Source organism: Gossypium hirsutum, unplaced genomic scaffold (assembly GCF_007990345.1).
Source record: "Gossypium hirsutum isolate 1008001.06 unplaced genomic scaffold, Gossypium_hirsutum_v2.1 scaffold_257, whole genome shotgun sequence".
Taxonomy (NCBI): domain Eukaryota; kingdom Viridiplantae; phylum Streptophyta; class Magnoliopsida; order Malvales; family Malvaceae; genus Gossypium; species Gossypium hirsutum.
The window spans coordinates 1-18,545 of NW_024402915.1; the positions used below are offsets into that span (position 1 = coordinate 1).

General features: G+C 30.9%; 1 protein-coding gene across 4 annotated transcripts; it reads right to left on the minus strand.

The window, feature by feature from the left end:
• Positions 1 to 11,772: 11,772 nt before the first annotated feature.
• On the minus strand, positions 11,773 to 17,788 carry LOC107903740 (carbonic anhydrase 2). 4 transcript variants are annotated; one of them, XM_016829893.2, is made up of 9 exons: positions 17,579 to 17,788; positions 17,325 to 17,386; positions 17,042 to 17,176; positions 16,321 to 16,369; positions 14,163 to 14,279; positions 13,873 to 13,926; positions 13,247 to 13,332; positions 12,881 to 12,986; positions 11,773 to 12,048 (listed from the first exon to the last, which is right to left on the minus strand). In XM_016829893.2, exons 2-9 carry the CDS (start codon positions 17,375 to 17,377, stop codon positions 11,884 to 11,886), a joined length of 765 nt encoding a protein of 254 aa, XP_016685382.1. In that variant the 5' UTR covers positions 17,378 to 17,386; positions 17,579 to 17,788; the 3' UTR covers positions 11,773 to 11,883. The 4 variants fall into 4 exon arrangements, with proteins under 4 accessions (XP_016685382.1, XP_040966330.1, XP_016685383.1 ...); XM_041110396.1 differs by lacking the exon at positions 13,873 to 13,926 and adding an exon at positions 13,752 to 13,825 and having other exon boundaries at positions 13,247 to 13,387; positions 17,626 to 17,787; XM_016829894.2 differs by having other exon boundaries at positions 17,626 to 17,787.
• Between the last annotated feature and the right edge of the window lie 757 nt (positions 17,789 to 18,545).

Sequence of the window (18,545 nt, forward strand, 5' to 3'; positions counted from 1 at the left end):
CCACCCACTATGCACTTTCCCAATGCCTTCTGCTTAGCTATCCAAGCCTTCGTAAGAGGCGGTACCTAAATGCTACAAATATGGAATTAAACCGACATAGAATCCTGGATCCACCTTCAACATCGGTAGTATTAGCTACATCATACCTAAATCCATCTCGATATTGTAACACCTGTCAACGAAGTACGTTAAATAAAAACATAAGTAATAACATTAATCAAAAACCCAAACATATAAACGTACCGAACACAGGTATGTGACCTTGTACTTTTATCCCACAAGCTTTCTTTTTCCTAAAAGAAGCCATGATCTCTATGAACATGTACTGTCTTGCACTTCACACTTGGCTCAAACTTCTCGAATTTGGATTTAACCACGTTGTAGTTAACCCCATGATTGACGCTATGTTGCTTCAATGCACCAAGAAAACTATCCTTACTGAAAAAATCCTTACCAATTTCTAACTCACCCAAATCCAATGACGAACTTGTATGGTCACACCTTCTGTGTGTAGATTTAAAAACTCCAACACATCATCTGCCGATATATCGATATATGCATGTGGGCTGGAGGCGAGTACGCCCTGAATCACGGATCTTCTTTTTCTTTATTTGAACCCCTTCAACGTCTATAAGTTCGGGTGGAACAGGTTCTGGTTCAGAAAATAATACAACTTCTGCATCATCGGGGCCGGGCTCTAGAGGTGGATCCACATCGGACTCATCATCCAACCACCATCATCTAAACAGACGAGGTCCCCTCACTGGTGGATGTCGTAAGGAGTACATCATCCCTTCTTGTAGACGTTCATAACGTCCCCATTAGATGTGGATTGCCAACTATTAGAAGTTGATGTCATTCCCTAATACGTATTTCTAGCATCGAACATCGACCCACCGATGTGCATGCCCCATCCACTAACCGAGTGTTGTGTAGGAGTTGTGTATTCCAAACTGCCGCCAAACACGGGTGCTTTCGTGTTCTTCCTCTCACTAATAAAGTGTCGGGTAGGGCTCGTGTATTCCTCTCGAATAGCAGCAGATATTGAAGTCGCAAATGTTTCATTTGGAGATGAAAATTGTACATATAACTCAAGATAGAGTGATCCACTAGCGAGATGAGTCTGCACCATCGCCTCAAAGCTACGACCATCTTTGATATCAAATGATCATATGTCACAGGATCAATCAAAGCATAAAATCAATACTTAATAGAAGAAACCTCATTGGCGTTGTTCGAATATTTTGTGCCTATTCTTAACGAAATTCTGTCAAATCTATAGTCTGGTTCAAAACCAGTCGCGTTGTTCTCATAAAGAAATAATGTCTCCAGTATCACGGACCTCACCATCATAGTAAATAACACTAATACTTCACACATCTTCAATTTCTATTCTCCTTAGCCTCTCTAATATTTCTTACTGTAACTTATTAACTTGAAATGAAATTGGCTCATTATAGCCTAAGGCAAAACATGAACTACTGTAGAAATCGAGTGTCAACGTGAGAACTTTTCATCAATTTTGCTGACAGTGCATCTTGCTTGAAGCGTTTTTGACACTATTTGTTCAGAAACGTCTTCTCAAAATTATTTTTTCAAGAACTACTATAGAAAAAGAGTATCTACATGGAGCTTTTTTCAGTAATTTGCTAACAGTGCATCCTGCTTGAAGCATTTTTCACACTATTGTTCAAAATCATATTCTCAAAATTATTTTTTAGGAATACTGTAGAAAAAAAACAAAATCCTTATTGTCAATATAATTTTCCCTAAACCCTAAACTTAAATACAATATTATTTTAAAAACAATAAACCTTAATTTAATTAATTTTCTTAAAAACACTAAACCCGAATTTATTTAATTTATTTAAAACCCTTAAACCCTAATTTAATTAATTTTTAAAAAATAACACTAAATCCTGATTTATTTTTTAAAATTCCTAAACCCAGAACCCTAAATTATTTTAACAAAACCCTAACCTAGAAACCATAAAAACCCTAAACCAAACCAAAAAACCCTACGGGTTAAACATGGAAAAATCCCTAACCTAGAAAAAGCACAGAGCAAAACGCGCCCCTAGGAGAGAGATTTTTCCACGTCAGCAAAGCGCGTCCATGTCATGTTAGCACATTTTGTGCTGACATGGCAAAATCGCTCCCCCAAGGATCCGTTTTGCTAAAATTTCACCCTAAAATGCTCTTACGTGGACGCGTTTTGCCAAAATCGGCCCTTTTCGGTAAATAATGCAGAAATTGGCCCATTCCGTAAATATACTTGGAAATGGGCCTTTATAGATAAATTAGTCTAAAAAAACCATTACGTTTTCTCCCTGCCCTCTCCTCTCAATCTTCGTTTCTCCCTCTCCCTCACCATCTCCATCTCCCACAAAAGCAAACACCCGCTAGTTTGAAGCTGCTCACCTACCATTGAAATATAATGGAGATCTGTCATCCAAACTCAGATCAAATCAAATTTTCTTCCCAACATTCCATATGTACATATAAGTAACTTTGTGTGAATATATATGTTAACACCATGATTAAAATCTATATTAGTCACAGAAACATATGGATGATATATAAACCATGCCATTTTACAGATAAAAAATGCTAGAAGATGCAAGGATTCATAATTGAGATAAGGGAAAAGTTCCATAATTGTGTTCATAAGGGAAGAAAGAGAGAGATGGAAACTTACGTAATGACCCTTAAGTTGCACCTTAACGATACGGTATCTACACCAAGTTGTCTGAAGATGCTATATGGATCGATGTTCCTTCCTCTGCTCGGCAACTTCGAGAGCAGTCGTGCATTCTGAGGAGGATGTGTGACTGATCCCAAGTCACAGGTGACTTGCAGGTTTGATAGCTCAAATTAGATATCTGACCATGCGTCCACCAGTACTCGAATGTGCCAAAAACTTCATGAAGATAAAGATGGTGAAATAGAGATGGTGAGCGATTTATATGGATTAATATTTTATGCACATGTAAAGGTGTCATGGATCATTTTAAAAGTATAGTTTTTAGGCACCAATAAATAATATCACGTCATTAAATTTTAAAGATAATAAAATATTATTGTATACCCATCTATATCTAATATCTTCTCCAACTTAATTTAACTTTAATTAAATACTTAAAATAATTAATTTTTAAAATTATAAACAAACATCTTTTCTTCTTTATAAATCTTAATTTTTTTCCATAAGTTAATATTTTCTTTTGTGCATCCAATTAAAAAATAGTAATTTTATACCATTTTTCTCACGTCATTGATACATAATTTTGGTAATTATTTTACCATGAACCCCGAACCTTGAACTCAAACATTGAACCTTAAACCTAGAACCCTAAATCTCAAGGTTTAGGGTTTGGGTTTAGGATTTAAAGTTTAGGGTTCAGGTTCGTGTTTTGGGTTAAAGTTTTAAGATTCACGTTTAGGATTTAAGGATTTGGGTTTTGAGGTTATGTATTATGAGTTTGGGTTTATGGTTTAAGGTTTGGGGTTTGATTTAGGGGTTGAGATTCTAGATTTTAGATTTAGGATTCAATATTTGAGGTTTAGGGTAAAAAAATTATCAAAATTATGTGTTAATGACATGAAAAAAATTGTTAGAATGTCATTAAATAATTGTAAAGGGCCATGAATAATGTGGTGGGAATGGTCTATAAAATAATTTCTCTATGGATGAGCGCATAATAATAATTTCATATCTTTAAAATTTGATAATGTGGCAAAATCTTATTAGTACCTAAAAACCTTAATTTTTAGGATCGTCCTAATGTAAGTTATTTCCATAAAATAATATCATTGTTGGTGCAAAATAAAAAATATCAAAGTACTTGAAAATAAATAATATTAACTTTGTGAAACATAATTAAATATTAATTATAATGATTTGTTTTGCTTTAGAGTTTTAGATTTTTTTAGATTTTAAGTTCTGGTTTTTGGGTTTCAAAATACATATTGGGGTTTGAATTCAAATTCCAAATTTGATGTGTTTTGTATTTATTTATGTTTGAACAATTATCATTAATATTTATTTTAAGAAAATAAAGTTATTTATATTTATTATTAAACCCTCCAATATTTTTTTTTGTTTTACACAATTGACAATGTATCATCTTTTTATTAATTGATGGTGCATGAAACCTATGCAGCGACAGTACATCAAATATTTTCTTATATTATATTATGTATAATAAAAATAATAAAAATATATTAAGTTTCTAACTTATTTAAAAAACATTGAATCAAAAACACTTTCCAAGTGATGGTTAAATAAAATTTTAAAACTTAATAGTGTTAAACTTAGATAGGATTCTGTTTAACAGAAGCAAAAAGTAAGTATCTAATTGAAACAAAAAAAATATAAGTATCACATTGAACTTTCATGCCAAAAGCAGGTACCATTTTGTAAATTAATTTCATTTGAAGACGTTATATTATTACGATGATAATTTTGTTTTTTCTTATTTAGAAAACCAATAAAATAATTGCAAATGTTGAGATTTAAACCAATGCTACCAACATTTATAAAATCTCTTTTTTATCACTTTAATCAAAGCTTTATTTTGATATTTTAATACACTTCAATTTATTACACAAATTTTTTCACCCATATTATTTGTATATCTATACTTATTGGGTCTAGAAGTTTAGAGGGTAAATTACGAATTTTGGCTTAGAATAGGTTCGAAAATTTGAATTGTGGTAACCAGAAAATATTTTCGACTATGACTTTTTGAAAATTAAATCAATTTTTTAAAATAAGGTAGAAAAATCTTTAATTTTAAAAGATGATTGTTTTGCAAAAGGGTTAAAATTAGGAGTAGTTCAAAAGAAAATAAACCAAAACTTTAAAATCAACCTATTTTCCCCCACCTACAGGAACTCACGAAACATTTTTGCCCTTCTTTTTGTTTTGCCGTCCCTTGCAACCCCCAAGCACCCTTCACTTATTTTATCTTCCAAACATCAATCCCTTTTATTTCCATCATCTTCCAAGCATTAAACCTCTCTAGGATTCCATAAAAAGCTTCCAATATTGATTTTATCATTGCTCAATTTGTGAGTTTTGCAAATTTTCAATTGAATGTTTGTTTTTCCTTCAACTAAGGTAATGTTTTATTTTCCTATTAGTTTTTAATGATACTTAGTCTTTTAAATTGAGTTTTATTCATTGAATCAAAAGTTTTGAATAAATGTCGAAATTTGGGTTGTTAATGGTGAAATTTGGGATTTTGTATGAAATCAATGTTTCAAAGTTTTTTCAACTTGTTTTGACGTGATTAGAAGGTTTCTAAACTTTCCTTAAACTTTCCTTAAGAGGTTCTAAGGTTGTAACGAGTTTACATGAAAAATGGTTATTTTATGTCAAAATTTTGGAACCATGAATCTGTGTAGTTTTCTTTAGTTTGAAGGTTGAGAATCATTCTTAGATAAATAATTAGAGGATTGGAATCAATTTTAAGCATTGGGAACGAGTAGGAATTGAGATTTTTGGCGTTCGACTGTGCTAGTCTAAAATTTCAGTTCCAAGAATAACTAGTTTAGGCTTGTGGTTTTGGTTGAATTAGGTGAGCCTATGGCTGAATATTAATTGTGTTTGTTGTGTGATTTATTTTGGGTTAAGAATTGAAACCGTTGGAGCCTTTTATGAGCAAGTCGAAAGGAAAAAAGTTAGTTCGAGCTTTCGGCGACTAGGCGAAAGCATGAACAGTGAGTGTTTGAAATTGTTACTTGTTGTAACAGCCTATTTTTCAGTGGTATTGAAAACATTGGTTTTGAGGCCACCAATCCGACAAGTAAGTTCGTAAACATTATATTTCATATTTACGAGTTAGTTGTGACTTTGTAAAGGTTTTTGATATAGTGATTTTGTTTTATAAGTGATTTATTAAGTTTAAGTGGTTTGACCCTAAAGTCAAGTGGTTTTAAAAAATGAGGTATCGGGACCTCGTTTCTATAGATCGAGTTGTAAATATTTTTATAAATATTTATGGAGTGTCATTAAGGTGGTTTTAAGTTTCGTTGAAAAATTTTGACGTTTTGATAGTTAATTAATTAAAAAGGACTAAATCATAAAAGAAGTAAAATTTGATCACTACTTGATTTGATTGATTTATTGGTTTATTAAATAAAGGAAAAGGGACTTAAATGGTAATTAGATCATTTAAGAATGTATTGGACGGTTTTGGGCAACTAAAAGCATGAAAATTTGATGTTTATTAAATGGGCAAAATGGTAATTTGATAATAAAATAAAATAAAATAAAAATAAAACCAAAATATTTATCATCATCTTAATGTTTTCTTCACCGATTGGGAATGGAGACAAAACCTCCATGGAAGACCTTGAAGCTTCGACTTGCCTTGTGATGATGCATGTAAGTCCATTTTAGTCTGGTTTTCAATAATTTTTACGTTTTTTAGATCGTTGTAACTAGGTTCAGCTAACCCTTACCTTCGATTTGAATCTGTTAAAGATTTTGAATGTTTCCATTGATGAACCTTCTGATTTTAGATGTTAAAAGGATGAATATTATTTGTTATTTAAAAGTATTTTATTAAGTGATTTTTATGAATTTTTCGATTAGGGACTAAATTGTTAAAATAGTAAAAGTACAAGGATTTGATGTGAAATTATTGATGAATGGGCTGTTTTGGATACCATGAACATTTGAATAAGCTCAATTTTGGAGAAAAATGGTTAATTTGCATGTTTTGGGTTAGGGACTAAATTGAGTAAAGGTAAAACTTTAAGGGTAATTTTGTAAAAATTCAAAAATAAAAAAATTGGATGAAATATATTGTTTTACTGTCTAAATTAATAAATTGAATGAAACTATTAATTTAGATCAAGATTGGGTGGAAAATAGAGAAAAATAAAAAAATTACCAAAATGCCCCTTAACTTTAGTATTTCTGCAATTTAGCCAGGTAAGTTCGTATGAATTGTATTTTGTATAATTTTGATTAATTGAATGTTAATATGTGATTATATTGTGATTAAATCATATATATATGTTAGCATGCAATTTATTGTGTTATGAAACGACATAAATCCAACGACGTATGACGATTATCGAGCCCCATTTGAACCTTAAAAATACGTAGGATACAAATGACATGTCATTAGAGATTACAGATTCTTAGCTTGTGAGAGCTTACCTATTATCATCTCGTGAAAGCTTACCGATTCTCGGCTCATATGAGCTTACCGATTTACATCTTGTGAGAGCATACCGATTCATAGCTCGTATAAGCATACATGTACAGGAACTGATGGATTACAGCTTAGCACACTATGTGTGAGCTATCCTAAGTATCCAACATTATTCTAAACGGTTCAACGGGCAATATTCTGATACGAAATGGTAAAATTTCAATACGGACTATTACAGGGACACATATGAATTACATGGAAATGTTGTTACATGGTATATGGAAAATTGAATTGGATGATACATGTATATGAAAATTAATCAATTGTTGTGCTCATCCATGATTATTGGTTTATATATGTATTTACATGGCTAACATGTGTTGTTTTTTGATGCTTAAGCATGTGCCAAGCTATTGATTGAATGTATTATGTTTAGTTATAAGTTGCATTGAAATGGTAAGTGCTCCAATGGAAATATGCTTGTGTTCATGAAAGAGTGGTAAGGTTTAAATTATGTAATTTCTTGTGAAATGATTTATCATGTGACTAATTCTAAAAGGAGCTATGTTTTAATGCACTAACTTATGGCTATAATTGAATGATATTCTTATGTCTTATGTGTTATGCATATAAAACAGGTGTAGAAAGGTAATGAAATAGTAAGTTCATACCTGAAGTGTAGAATAATGAAAAAAGGAATGATGAATTGAATTGATGTTGCTATTTGAGCTAATGAGAGTAAATGCAATAGAAAGTAATGTAATGCAAATGAAAATAAGAAAATTTGAAAAGGAAGTTTTATAAAGTCCTACTATGTTAGGGATGATATGTATATGTGATGCTGTGGATTTATTCACTTTGTGAATTGTTGGATATGGTTTCAAGAACCTTACAGTATTGTTATATGATTATTCTTAATATGTGTAAATTTCATATTTGAAATGGATTGATATGACTAAATTTTATACGAGCTTACTAAGCATTCATTGCTTACGTAATTATTTTTCCCTTACTTTTTAGATTATCAGAAGCTCAATTAGTTGGAAGCTCTTCGAAGATCTATTACACTATCCAGCGATTATATCGGTAGATTTTGATGTCTTTGTTAAGGTTATAATGGCATGTATAGGTGAACTTATGATTGACGATTAGTTGAATGTTAGTTGATGTGTTTGGCATGTATATGTCATTTTGGGTGATATAGCCTTTGTACATTTGGTGCCTTGTTGATATGTGTTAATTTGATAATGTGTTAAAGCATGTTTGAATGGCCAAAGTGATATATGATGAATTGACCTCAACATGGTCAAGATATGATATGCTTTGGAAAATTTTTGAACTAGATATGGCATGAATCTAATATTGTGTGGTGATTTGGTGCATTTGTTATAAAATGACCTATATGGCTATTGGTGCTAATTGTTGAATAGCGTATTTTGTACCATTTGGTGTTTAATTGATATGTAAATCAAATGGTATGTTTTGATGTAAACTTAGTTTGAAGTTGGTGAACATTTTTGGAAAATTTGAGTATATGTTATACATGTTAGGTGTTGAGATTGAGGTGCCCTTTGGGCATATTAGTTGTATGCAAATGAACCATATTTGGTTAGCTTGATTATGTTTGGTCTTGATGCATTTTGATGGCTTGTTTAATTGTGCAAAAGTTATTGTAGGTACATGCATGAATGGGTGAGAAAATGGCTTAGAAATTACCTATTTTTTATCCACAAGAGTAGAGACACGGACGTGCATCCTCTGTAGCTTTCAAAGGGTTGAAAGTCAGGCTGTTACACAGCCTAGTACACGACTTGGCACGCCAGCGTGTGAGGTCATTTCGAAAGGTACACAGCCTGGCACACGGGAGTGTAGCTTGGCCGTGTGACCCAAGTCAGTGAGTTACACGGGTACAGACACAGTCGTGTGTCCATAATTCGAATGTCCACACGACCTGAGACACGAGCATGTCTCTCAGCCGTGTGACCCCTACGATTTGTAAATTTTCATCTTTTTTTTGAAAAATTCTATATGTTTCTGATTTAGTCCCGACTTTTTTCTAATGTGTTTTTATGGCCTCGAGGGCTTGTAAAAGGGACAATATGTATGTCATTGATTGGTTTTGTATTGATTGATTTTGTGAATTAAATGTTTTAAATTTTGATAGTTTTGAAACGTAAATTCTGGTAATACTCTGTAACCCTATTTCGACAACAGATACGATTTAGGGGTGTTACACTTGTAGACACAATTCATAGTGTTAAATGGGAGCTTAGGAGTAGCTAAACCCTTAACCTAAGTTCTGAGTGTAAGCTTTCTTGTTCCCCTTGTTAATTTTATGAGATATGTGATTATGCGATGTGGATTGTGTATTATGTTGTGTTAATGTGATATGAGATATATGTTTGTGATAGCTATTGTGAAATGTGTTAGTTGTGGGCATGTTAAAAATGTCGAATGACAGTGATGTGCAAATGTGAAGTGAAAGTGTGCAGAAAAACGGTAAGTAAATGTGTGTTCTATTGTGGATATTTTGGCCTTGTGACTTTTGAGACAGTTGGATATAGTTCGCATGCCATAGGATTTTGGGGCATTGAGGCCTAGGACAGTTTTGAGAGATAAGGGAATGTGAGCTAAGCTTCATTCACTGGATATGTTGGTCTGTTGGAGAGTGTTAGCTAAATGCTACGCTTTTGGGATATGTTCGAATCTTCGAGCCATTGGTGTGTTGGAGATCCATGTATCCAATGTATGGTGATAGAGCCTACTTTTATGTTTAATAGCCTTAAGTGTCAATTTATCAGTAAATGAAATATTATGAAATGTGATGTATGTCTAATTATGTGATTTCAAAGTAAGATGAGCTGACAGTTGATGCATGAATATTCTAGTATGTCACTTTGGTTAAATATGTATGAAGTTGTACTTTAGATGTACTCATTTAATGTATGTCATCATATTTATTTGGTAGTTTTTCCGATCATTCACTAAGCTTGTTTAAGCTCACACACTCTTTTCTAAACCTTTGTAGATAATTAGTGTTTCCGATGTGGGCGGTGCGGAATTCCAAGGAAGTGATCCAAATTAGGCTTAGTAACTGAGTAGGTGTTATTATCGTTACATTTGGTAAACTATGGGAATAAGGCAATATGATAGATTTGTTGGTTGATTATTGCCACGATGTTTTAGATGTTTGCATGATTTTAACACTGATAGGATTTGTGGACATTTGATACTAGTTCTTTGGTTTGCTTGGGTTATGTTTATTGATGATGTGTTAAACTACAAATATAGACATTTTGTTGATGAATGATTGAGGTTTTATTTATAAACATGTTGAGGTGGTATATGCATGATTGTGTTAAATGCCTTGTTTTGGTGTTATTTTTGTTACTTTGTACAGAGGTATTGATTATCGGGCATAAGTATCGATACTTCTAAGCTAATTCGAATGTGCAGGAAAACAATAGCTCATTTTGGTATCAATATCAGTTCTCGAGTATCGATACTCGGGTAAAAGTATAGATACTTTTGGGACTATAGATGATTTGTTGGGTTTTTAATTTAGACGAGAAACAGAATGCTAAAAAGGTACCCATTTTTCAAACGGTATCGATATCCATTATGAGAAATATCGATACCATCGAGCGTGTATCGATACCCACGTGACTTTTTGGAAATTTTCATTAAGTGGTATTTAAGCATGTTTCAACTTGATGAAGAGGTCGTTTAATGTCGATCTGATTGATTTTAATGTCGCCTAGGGTATTTTAGACTTAAAATTTCCTAGATGAAGTTGCATACAAATGAGACTTTGTATGATACATGACGTCGTGATGGTTGATGTGGCGTCTTGGTATTCAGGCTCCGCGACCGGGCTGGGTACAGGGTATTACACTTACTATTATTTAAACCCCCTAACTAAGTTGATGTTACGAGTCAACTGAACACTAACTCGATTGAGAAAATTACAAAATTATCCTTTAGTATTTGAAATAAATTATATTCTTATAAGTTATATATATATTTTTAATTGTAATAAAAACAATTAAAATTACAAATAATGAGACTTAAACATCATGCTTAAAAGCTCAGGTTACCACCACTCCCAATACTTCATTTGGATTTTTTTGTACGTTTTAATATTATTACACAAAAATTTTCACCTACACATATTGCATATTTCATTTCGCATATAAATGTTGTTATTATTAGTTGCAGTCATACGCTTTTTTATTTACGTGTGTTCTAAATATGTAAGTTCCACACACGTGATAAAATTTTTAATATCAATTATGTGGGTGAAAATTAAGAAAATCTATAAAATATTCTTTTAAAAGTTATTGATAGTTAAAAATACGAGTCATCGAAAATCGAGAGTAATTTTCTTATTTAAATTAATTTTTATTTATTTGAAAATAGTAAAAAATATATACTTTTGCTAATTGAGTCTTAACTCAATTAACATGAACATTATTACTAATGCAGGAGGATGTGAGTTCAAATGCACTAAAACGTATTATCCTCCTATTTATGGGTTGGGGAGTAATGCATGCTCGTTCTCATGCTATGTCTTCCTTAATTTGTTAAAAAAAAATACAACATGTTTTGCAACATGCAAACTCGGGCTAACTCAATTTCTTTTTAGTCCAAAATAACGATCCAACAATTGATTTTTATTCAATGTGATACGCTGAAAGTGCAAAAGAAAAAATGCTCATAAGTCTAAGGTGGGAGAGATTTGGAAGTTGAGATTCCAAAGATCAAACTTTCCATTGACAAAATCATAATGTGCACCTTTCAAGACAAGGGTTTTCTTAACCAATGCCTCTCTCACAAATGGATATGTCAATAGGTTCCCCAAAGATACATTCACTGCTTCCTGCATTTAGTTTAATAGCACCAAACATTACACATTACATGAAGTTTAATAGCAACATATACCAACACGCTATACGAATAAAAGATATAGATATTGTGACTTTTAAAAGGTCAAGACATTAGCATGACAGCATAGATTAGACAATATTTTTTATTGTTATAAAATTATAAAATCCATACTTATCAATTAAATATTAATGTGTGAAAAGTTTTAATTTTTCTTTTAAAAAGAAAAATTCTATTATGAAAAAACTAAGGGAAAAAATGTAAAAAAGAATTCAGGTGTCAATAAGGTCTGAACATGTTAACCTTAATAATGTTAAAGTATCATGGATGATATTCTACCAGGAGTCGAATTGCATTTGTCCCTCTACTTAAAGAATAGAAAAATTAATTTTTGTATGTTGGATCAAGGAACAAATCGGTAATTTTTCCTACAAATTTTATTAATTTGTACTATTAAAAACAAGTATGAATGATAAAATAACCAAATAATAACACGTGACATGTCCTCATGCTGATATAGAGGGACCAATTTTTAACACTAGAAATTGATACAATTTTTAACAAAAAGACCAGTTTTACTCTTTGATCTAACGTAAAGGAGTTGATTTATCAATTTTTTAGTAGAGAGACAAAATGTAATCCAACGCCAGGAGTTGGTAATCTCATGCGTGTTTGATTTTATTTTTATTATGGTGATTTGTCCTTGCTTAGTGAATAGTTGATTAATTACGATAACAAAAAACGATGAAATGTTAAACATATCTGCAATGCTATCTCTGAGTATTAATGTTGGCCGAAACAAGTAATGATGCAGACATGAAACTAACCTTCTCGCAGTAGGTGCATTGCTCCGCGAAACTCATCTCGTTTTTTTCTGATTTCACCTTGGTCTTTGCAGATCCACAGATGCTAACCCATTGTTCTATGAAATCACTGCAAAGTTCAATTTTCAAACATCAAATACATCACGTATGAACATTCCATTTGTATTATACACGTAACCATAAATTTTCGACAAAGGAGAGGATCGAAATCGTAAAATAATGATTGTAGCATCGCAATATAACTGCTATAGGAGGGAAGGGTCCGAAATCATGTGCAAATTTTTAAGTCAATAGAAACTGTCACGAGAAAAGGCTTGGCAAAGAGAAACTTCCTTCAATATATATACACTGATTCAATAAACGACTTACCTAGCAGTGGTGCCATCATCTGGGATAGACATTAGCCCTTTGATACCTCCACAGTTGCTGTGTCCAATGACCACAATATTCTCTACCTGAACCAAACATTGTGTTATGTTTCCACGTTTAATTACATAATCACTCCTCAATCTGTAAATAAGAGAATAAAATGTGTTTCAATATGTTCAAACTCACGTCCTCCTGAATTAACTATAATATTGATGCATAATACCATTATTTTTAAATTACTTGAACATATTATCAATCGAAGAGAAAATTATAGAAAATATAACAGTAAAATCATATATTCCCACTGATAATGTAAAATTACTCTAACCAAATGTCTCAAAAATACATAATTAACATTTGTTTCTAATAAATATTTAAATATTCACATGAAAAATGATTTCCAAATATATAGGAGAAAAATTTTAAAACATATAAATCTGCCATGCATATAATTATATCCAACTATAATTAATAATTCATTAGAAAAGAACTTGGGACTTGATACCTTGAAACAGTTTTGGCATGGCTAGTGAGTAGTGACAAGAGATGAAGTTGCCCCCACCAAAGAGCCAACATCCACTGTACAATTAATATCTACTGTCATTAAAAAAGGAAAAAAAATTCACCTTTAGATGCAGGACTGCATATTCAATAGCCGCACCAACTCCGCAGTATTTATTCTACAGTGAACGATACAAATCAAAACATAAAAAACTGATGCACTGATTTAAGTGATATATATAAAGAGAAATATGTAATTAGTAAATTAACTTCTTATTCAACAAAATTAAAAAAATCTGTAAGTAGTGAATAAGTTTTAACCTGTGTCCACCAGTTAAGCAATTTTACATTTATTATCGACTATTCTGAGTCAAACCAACACAATTAAAAATAAATAACGTAAAATTAGGCGAACCTTGTCATATGGCGGGACCATGCTGGCAATGTTTCGAACCATAAAAGCTTCCCCTGGTTGGAAATCCAGGATGTGGGACGGACACACTCGAGAGTCCGAGCATGCAAATATCAAATACTGCATCATCATAATAATAATAATAATAATAATAATAATAATAATAATAATAATAATAATACAATCGATTAGTTAGAACATTCAACACATGTATTTAAAATATAAATTATGAAGGAATGATAATATTCATATATATATATTTAAACAATTTCATTATAGATTTTAATCATATTTGTTATTTGTGACACAAAATTTAGAATTACTCATAGCCCTTTTCTAACCTATAAATAAGAGCATATTGTGTTTCAACGCACTCGAACTCGCATCCTACTACATTGACAATAATACTTATGCCAATCGAGATAAGACTCGATCGATATATATATACTTAAATCCTGTACTTATAATCAAATCTATACTATTAGTTAAATTTCTAATTGAATTTAGGATCATTTGATTTTGTTATACTAACTCAGTTAATAAAATTATAAAATAAAAATATAAAATAAATTATATATATTTAAAAATGTTATAAGATTAGTAATTTGATTTTTTTTCATTTAAATAAAATCGTATCTTTTTTTTCTCCTATTCTATTTTTTCTGTTCTTTAAATAAATAAACTTAAGTTTTTACCTTTTCATTATTCTATCCATACAAATAAATAACCATTTATTTAAAAAATATATTTAAAAATTTAAATTATTTATTTCAAAAGATAATTAATTTTAATAAATTTTACTCTTTTGATAATTTTTTCCACCAATAATAGAATTCTAGTATGAATTAAAAAACCCAAAGCGACTTTTTTTCTCAAAAATGTTGAGTGCACAAAATGACTAGATATCAACTCGTTAAAGCTACTGCAGTTTCACATCATAATTTGTCAAAGTCTTCTTTATCCGGAAAAGAAAAAGACAGATCACTACATTTCTTTCCCTTTACCACCATTCAAGTGTGCAAATGGCCATACACGGCACCATTTTGAGTCAGCATATTCTTGGTTCAAAACTTAATGCCTTACGTAGTTGAAAATGTAACCATTCACAAAATATAAATCTATCACCAAAGCTGATCATGGTCTAGTCAAGTTGAGTTCGAATTAGATCCATTTAAGGTATTTAGATTAATTTTTTGAGTTCAGGTCTAGCTTGACCTAAAAGGTGAACTTTTTTTTTTTATCTTGACTCAATTTAAGAAAGGTAAACCTAAGCTCGATCCGACTCACCAATATTTGGTTTTTTAAAATTAATTTTTATTTAAAAATATTTTTAAAAAATATAATTCACTAAATGCATTAAAACACTAAAATAAATTTTTTCTAACACATTAAAAAGATATTTAAAAGCATTTATAATAAAAAGTACCATAAATATAATAAATATTTTATAGTATTAAATGTAATTTTTAAAATTTTATATTTAGGTGAGATAAGTTTGTTTTTAGGTTTTGAGAATGAGTTTAATTGTTATTGAATTAATGATTTATTATAAATATAATTATATAATTATTATTTTACATATATAATTAATATAATTATTTTTTATAACATAATATATTCAGGCCGAGTTTAGCCGGACTTGAGCTAAAAAAATCTCACTCAAGACCTAATCTATATAGAAAATGAACCTTATATTTTACTCAAATTTATTTTTCAAACCTGGTATTTTTTTCAAACCCTCACATTTTACGAGCAGACCTTCAAGCCTAAATGAGTGATTCGACTAATGAGTATAGGTTTAAGGTTCACCAAAAAATTAAATATCAGTTCAAGCTTTAATGCTTTTTTAGATTTTTTTTTCATTTGGTTTCAAAAATAGCAAAAAAAAATTCGGTTTAGTTTAGTTTATTATTTTTTAAATAAAAATGGGATTAATTTGATTTAAAAAATTAATTTCTATATTTTTAAATTAGTAAAAGAATAGCAATCCAATATGAATGTACGTTGTAAACTTTTTTATCACCCTTAATATATGATAATTTTAAAAAAAAATCAAGTGATTAGCTTAAGCTTTGACATCCATTTACCATGTAAAATAAACCCAAATCTTCTAAGTAAATATATAAGAGAAAAAGAAAAAGAAAAAGATTATGAAACGAACCTTGGGGCATTGGCCTTTGGCAAGTGTACCGTACAAATCAGGATATTTCCTGAAAAAAATCATATTAAGCTAATTATAATTCATTTTCAAGAAAAAGGAAAAATGCATTCAGCCAATTCAATCACTTATTTTTCATCTTTTGGTGCAACCTCAAATCCGTTTCACTTGTCACCTTTTCCAAATCCACTTTCTTCTTAATAATAATTAATTTAAGAATATATTATTTCATTAAAATATTAAAATAATATTAATAAAACCACAATAGATTTAAATATAATTTAATGGACACTTAAATTTTTCATCAACTTAATAATTTGTGTTTATCTATATTTTATATGACTGGGAAAAGAAGGGAAAAAAACGAAATAAACGCTTTAACGAATTGAAAAGAAAAATGGAAGCATGAAAATGAAGAAAACAAAAAGCAGTCACATAACATCAAATAAAAAGGTAATAAGAAGAAACCAAAACGATACGGCACATTACGACCTGAAAGACAAATACAAACTTCCTGTTTTCTTTTTTATTTTTGTTTTCCGAAATTATTTTCTTAATGTTGTGAGTTCAGATTGTTTCTTTTTTCTTTTTTTGAATAATGTGAGTTCAGTATATTGTCACTTTATAATTTTAGATAATATACATAAATTAATATTTATAATAACCAATTATTAAAATTTTATTATATCCATAATCGCTTAAATATATAAAGATAGGAACATACTCGAATTTTTCTGACTTGAAATGAAGGAAACCGGTTTTGATCCGGTTGTCGGTGTCGCAACTGCCAGCTGCCTCTAAGTCGGCTGTTATTTGCTTGATTTTTTCAGCGGCAACACTTCCGAGATCAGCTTTCTCACTGCAACCGACGACGGTAAGCCATCATTACAGACTTTAAGGTTCTGATCAGTATAGGTGCCGGAAAATGAAATCTTCGGTTTTGTTTTATCTTCCGGTTCGGACCAGAAATAAGAATCGTTTAAACAAAGGACGGACCGTAACACTACCTGAGAAGCTTCGACAAAGCTGCAATCGCCTCCTCGTAAGACTCACCTCCCATATCTACTTCCTTAAAAAAGAAAAAGAAATAAATCATTAATTTTATTAGAAAATTGAGTCTCGAGATGTGATTTGAATCAGGATCAACGCATAAACAGAAGATTAAAAGGAATACTAAAGAACAGAATTCGGAAAGAGAAAAGAACAAGAATCCATTTATCTTTAATGATACTTTCTTTATTAAAGAAAAAAAAACACTTACTGATTCTGAATTTGGGAAGGACTAAAAAGGAGATTGAATTCACTAACCAGATAAGTTGATAATCACTGTTTATTTGTGATGAAAAATAGATATATGTATCAAGCAGTTTATAACTTCTGCTACAGATTTCGCTCTATTTATAGTGGTTTATTTATTTACCCGGAATATGAAGTAAAATGTTTGTAAAAGGAAATAAATATTAAAATTTTGAAGCGGTGGAAGCGTTTGTCTTGTGCTTTATTTATGGTAAGGGTTGACAGAAAATCTGTTAGTGTTCCGTTTAATTCTCGTTCCGTTTTTTATTGAATTTGACCCTGTTTCTTTTTTAAGCATTATTACAATCAATTAACCTAAAACAAAGTACTTTCTTCCCCTATCCAACGCCATTTTGGTCATTCTTATCTTCTTTGAGAATATATTCTAGTCTTTAATTCTTAACGATCGCTAGAAGCTGACTAATGCGTCTGATTAATACTGATCTGTCTGATTAATACTAATCTTGAAGACTTCAAGTTAGATACATGAATAGCTTCAAATACCTCCAAACTATCTGTTTGTAACAAGACTCTGTCACATTGTTCTCCATGTAGAATTGATAATCCAATAAAAATATTGCATAACTTAGCATAAAAAATTGAGCATTTCCTCAAACGTGTCTGTTGAAACCAAGAATCCACTCCTTTCGCTCACTTCTCAAAACTCTCCCTACAGCAGCATGTTCGAATTCAATCTTTACCACACCATCAGTTTGTAATCTCACCCAATTACCACCCCAATCGGGCTCACCTCTCTTGGCTTGTCTTGCGACAGAATTGCTTTTACGAATAGACACACATTGCTTAGCCCAACTAAAAGATTTTTTGATAATTTCTTCTGTACTCCATGTCACTCCTTGAAAGATGATGAGGTTCCTATTCTTCCAGATTTGTCAAGTAACAAGGCCAAAGAAAACTAGCCAATCAGTCTT

Bases quoted from the DNA above. Each gene is read 5' to 3' on its own strand.
- LOC107903740 (XM_041110396.1), bottom strand. From the start codon at position 17,377: ATGGGAGGTGAGTCTTACGAGGAGGCGATTGCAGCTTTGTCGAAGCTT. The intron at 14,280-16,320 runs GTTCGTTTCATA...ATGATGATGCAG, and splicing joins CCAAAGGCCAATGCCCCAAG to TATTTGATATTTGCATGCTC. The intron at 12,049-12,880 runs GTTAGTTTCATG...AACTAAATGCAG, and splicing joins AATGCACCTACTGCGAGAAG to GAAGCAGTGAATGTATCTTT.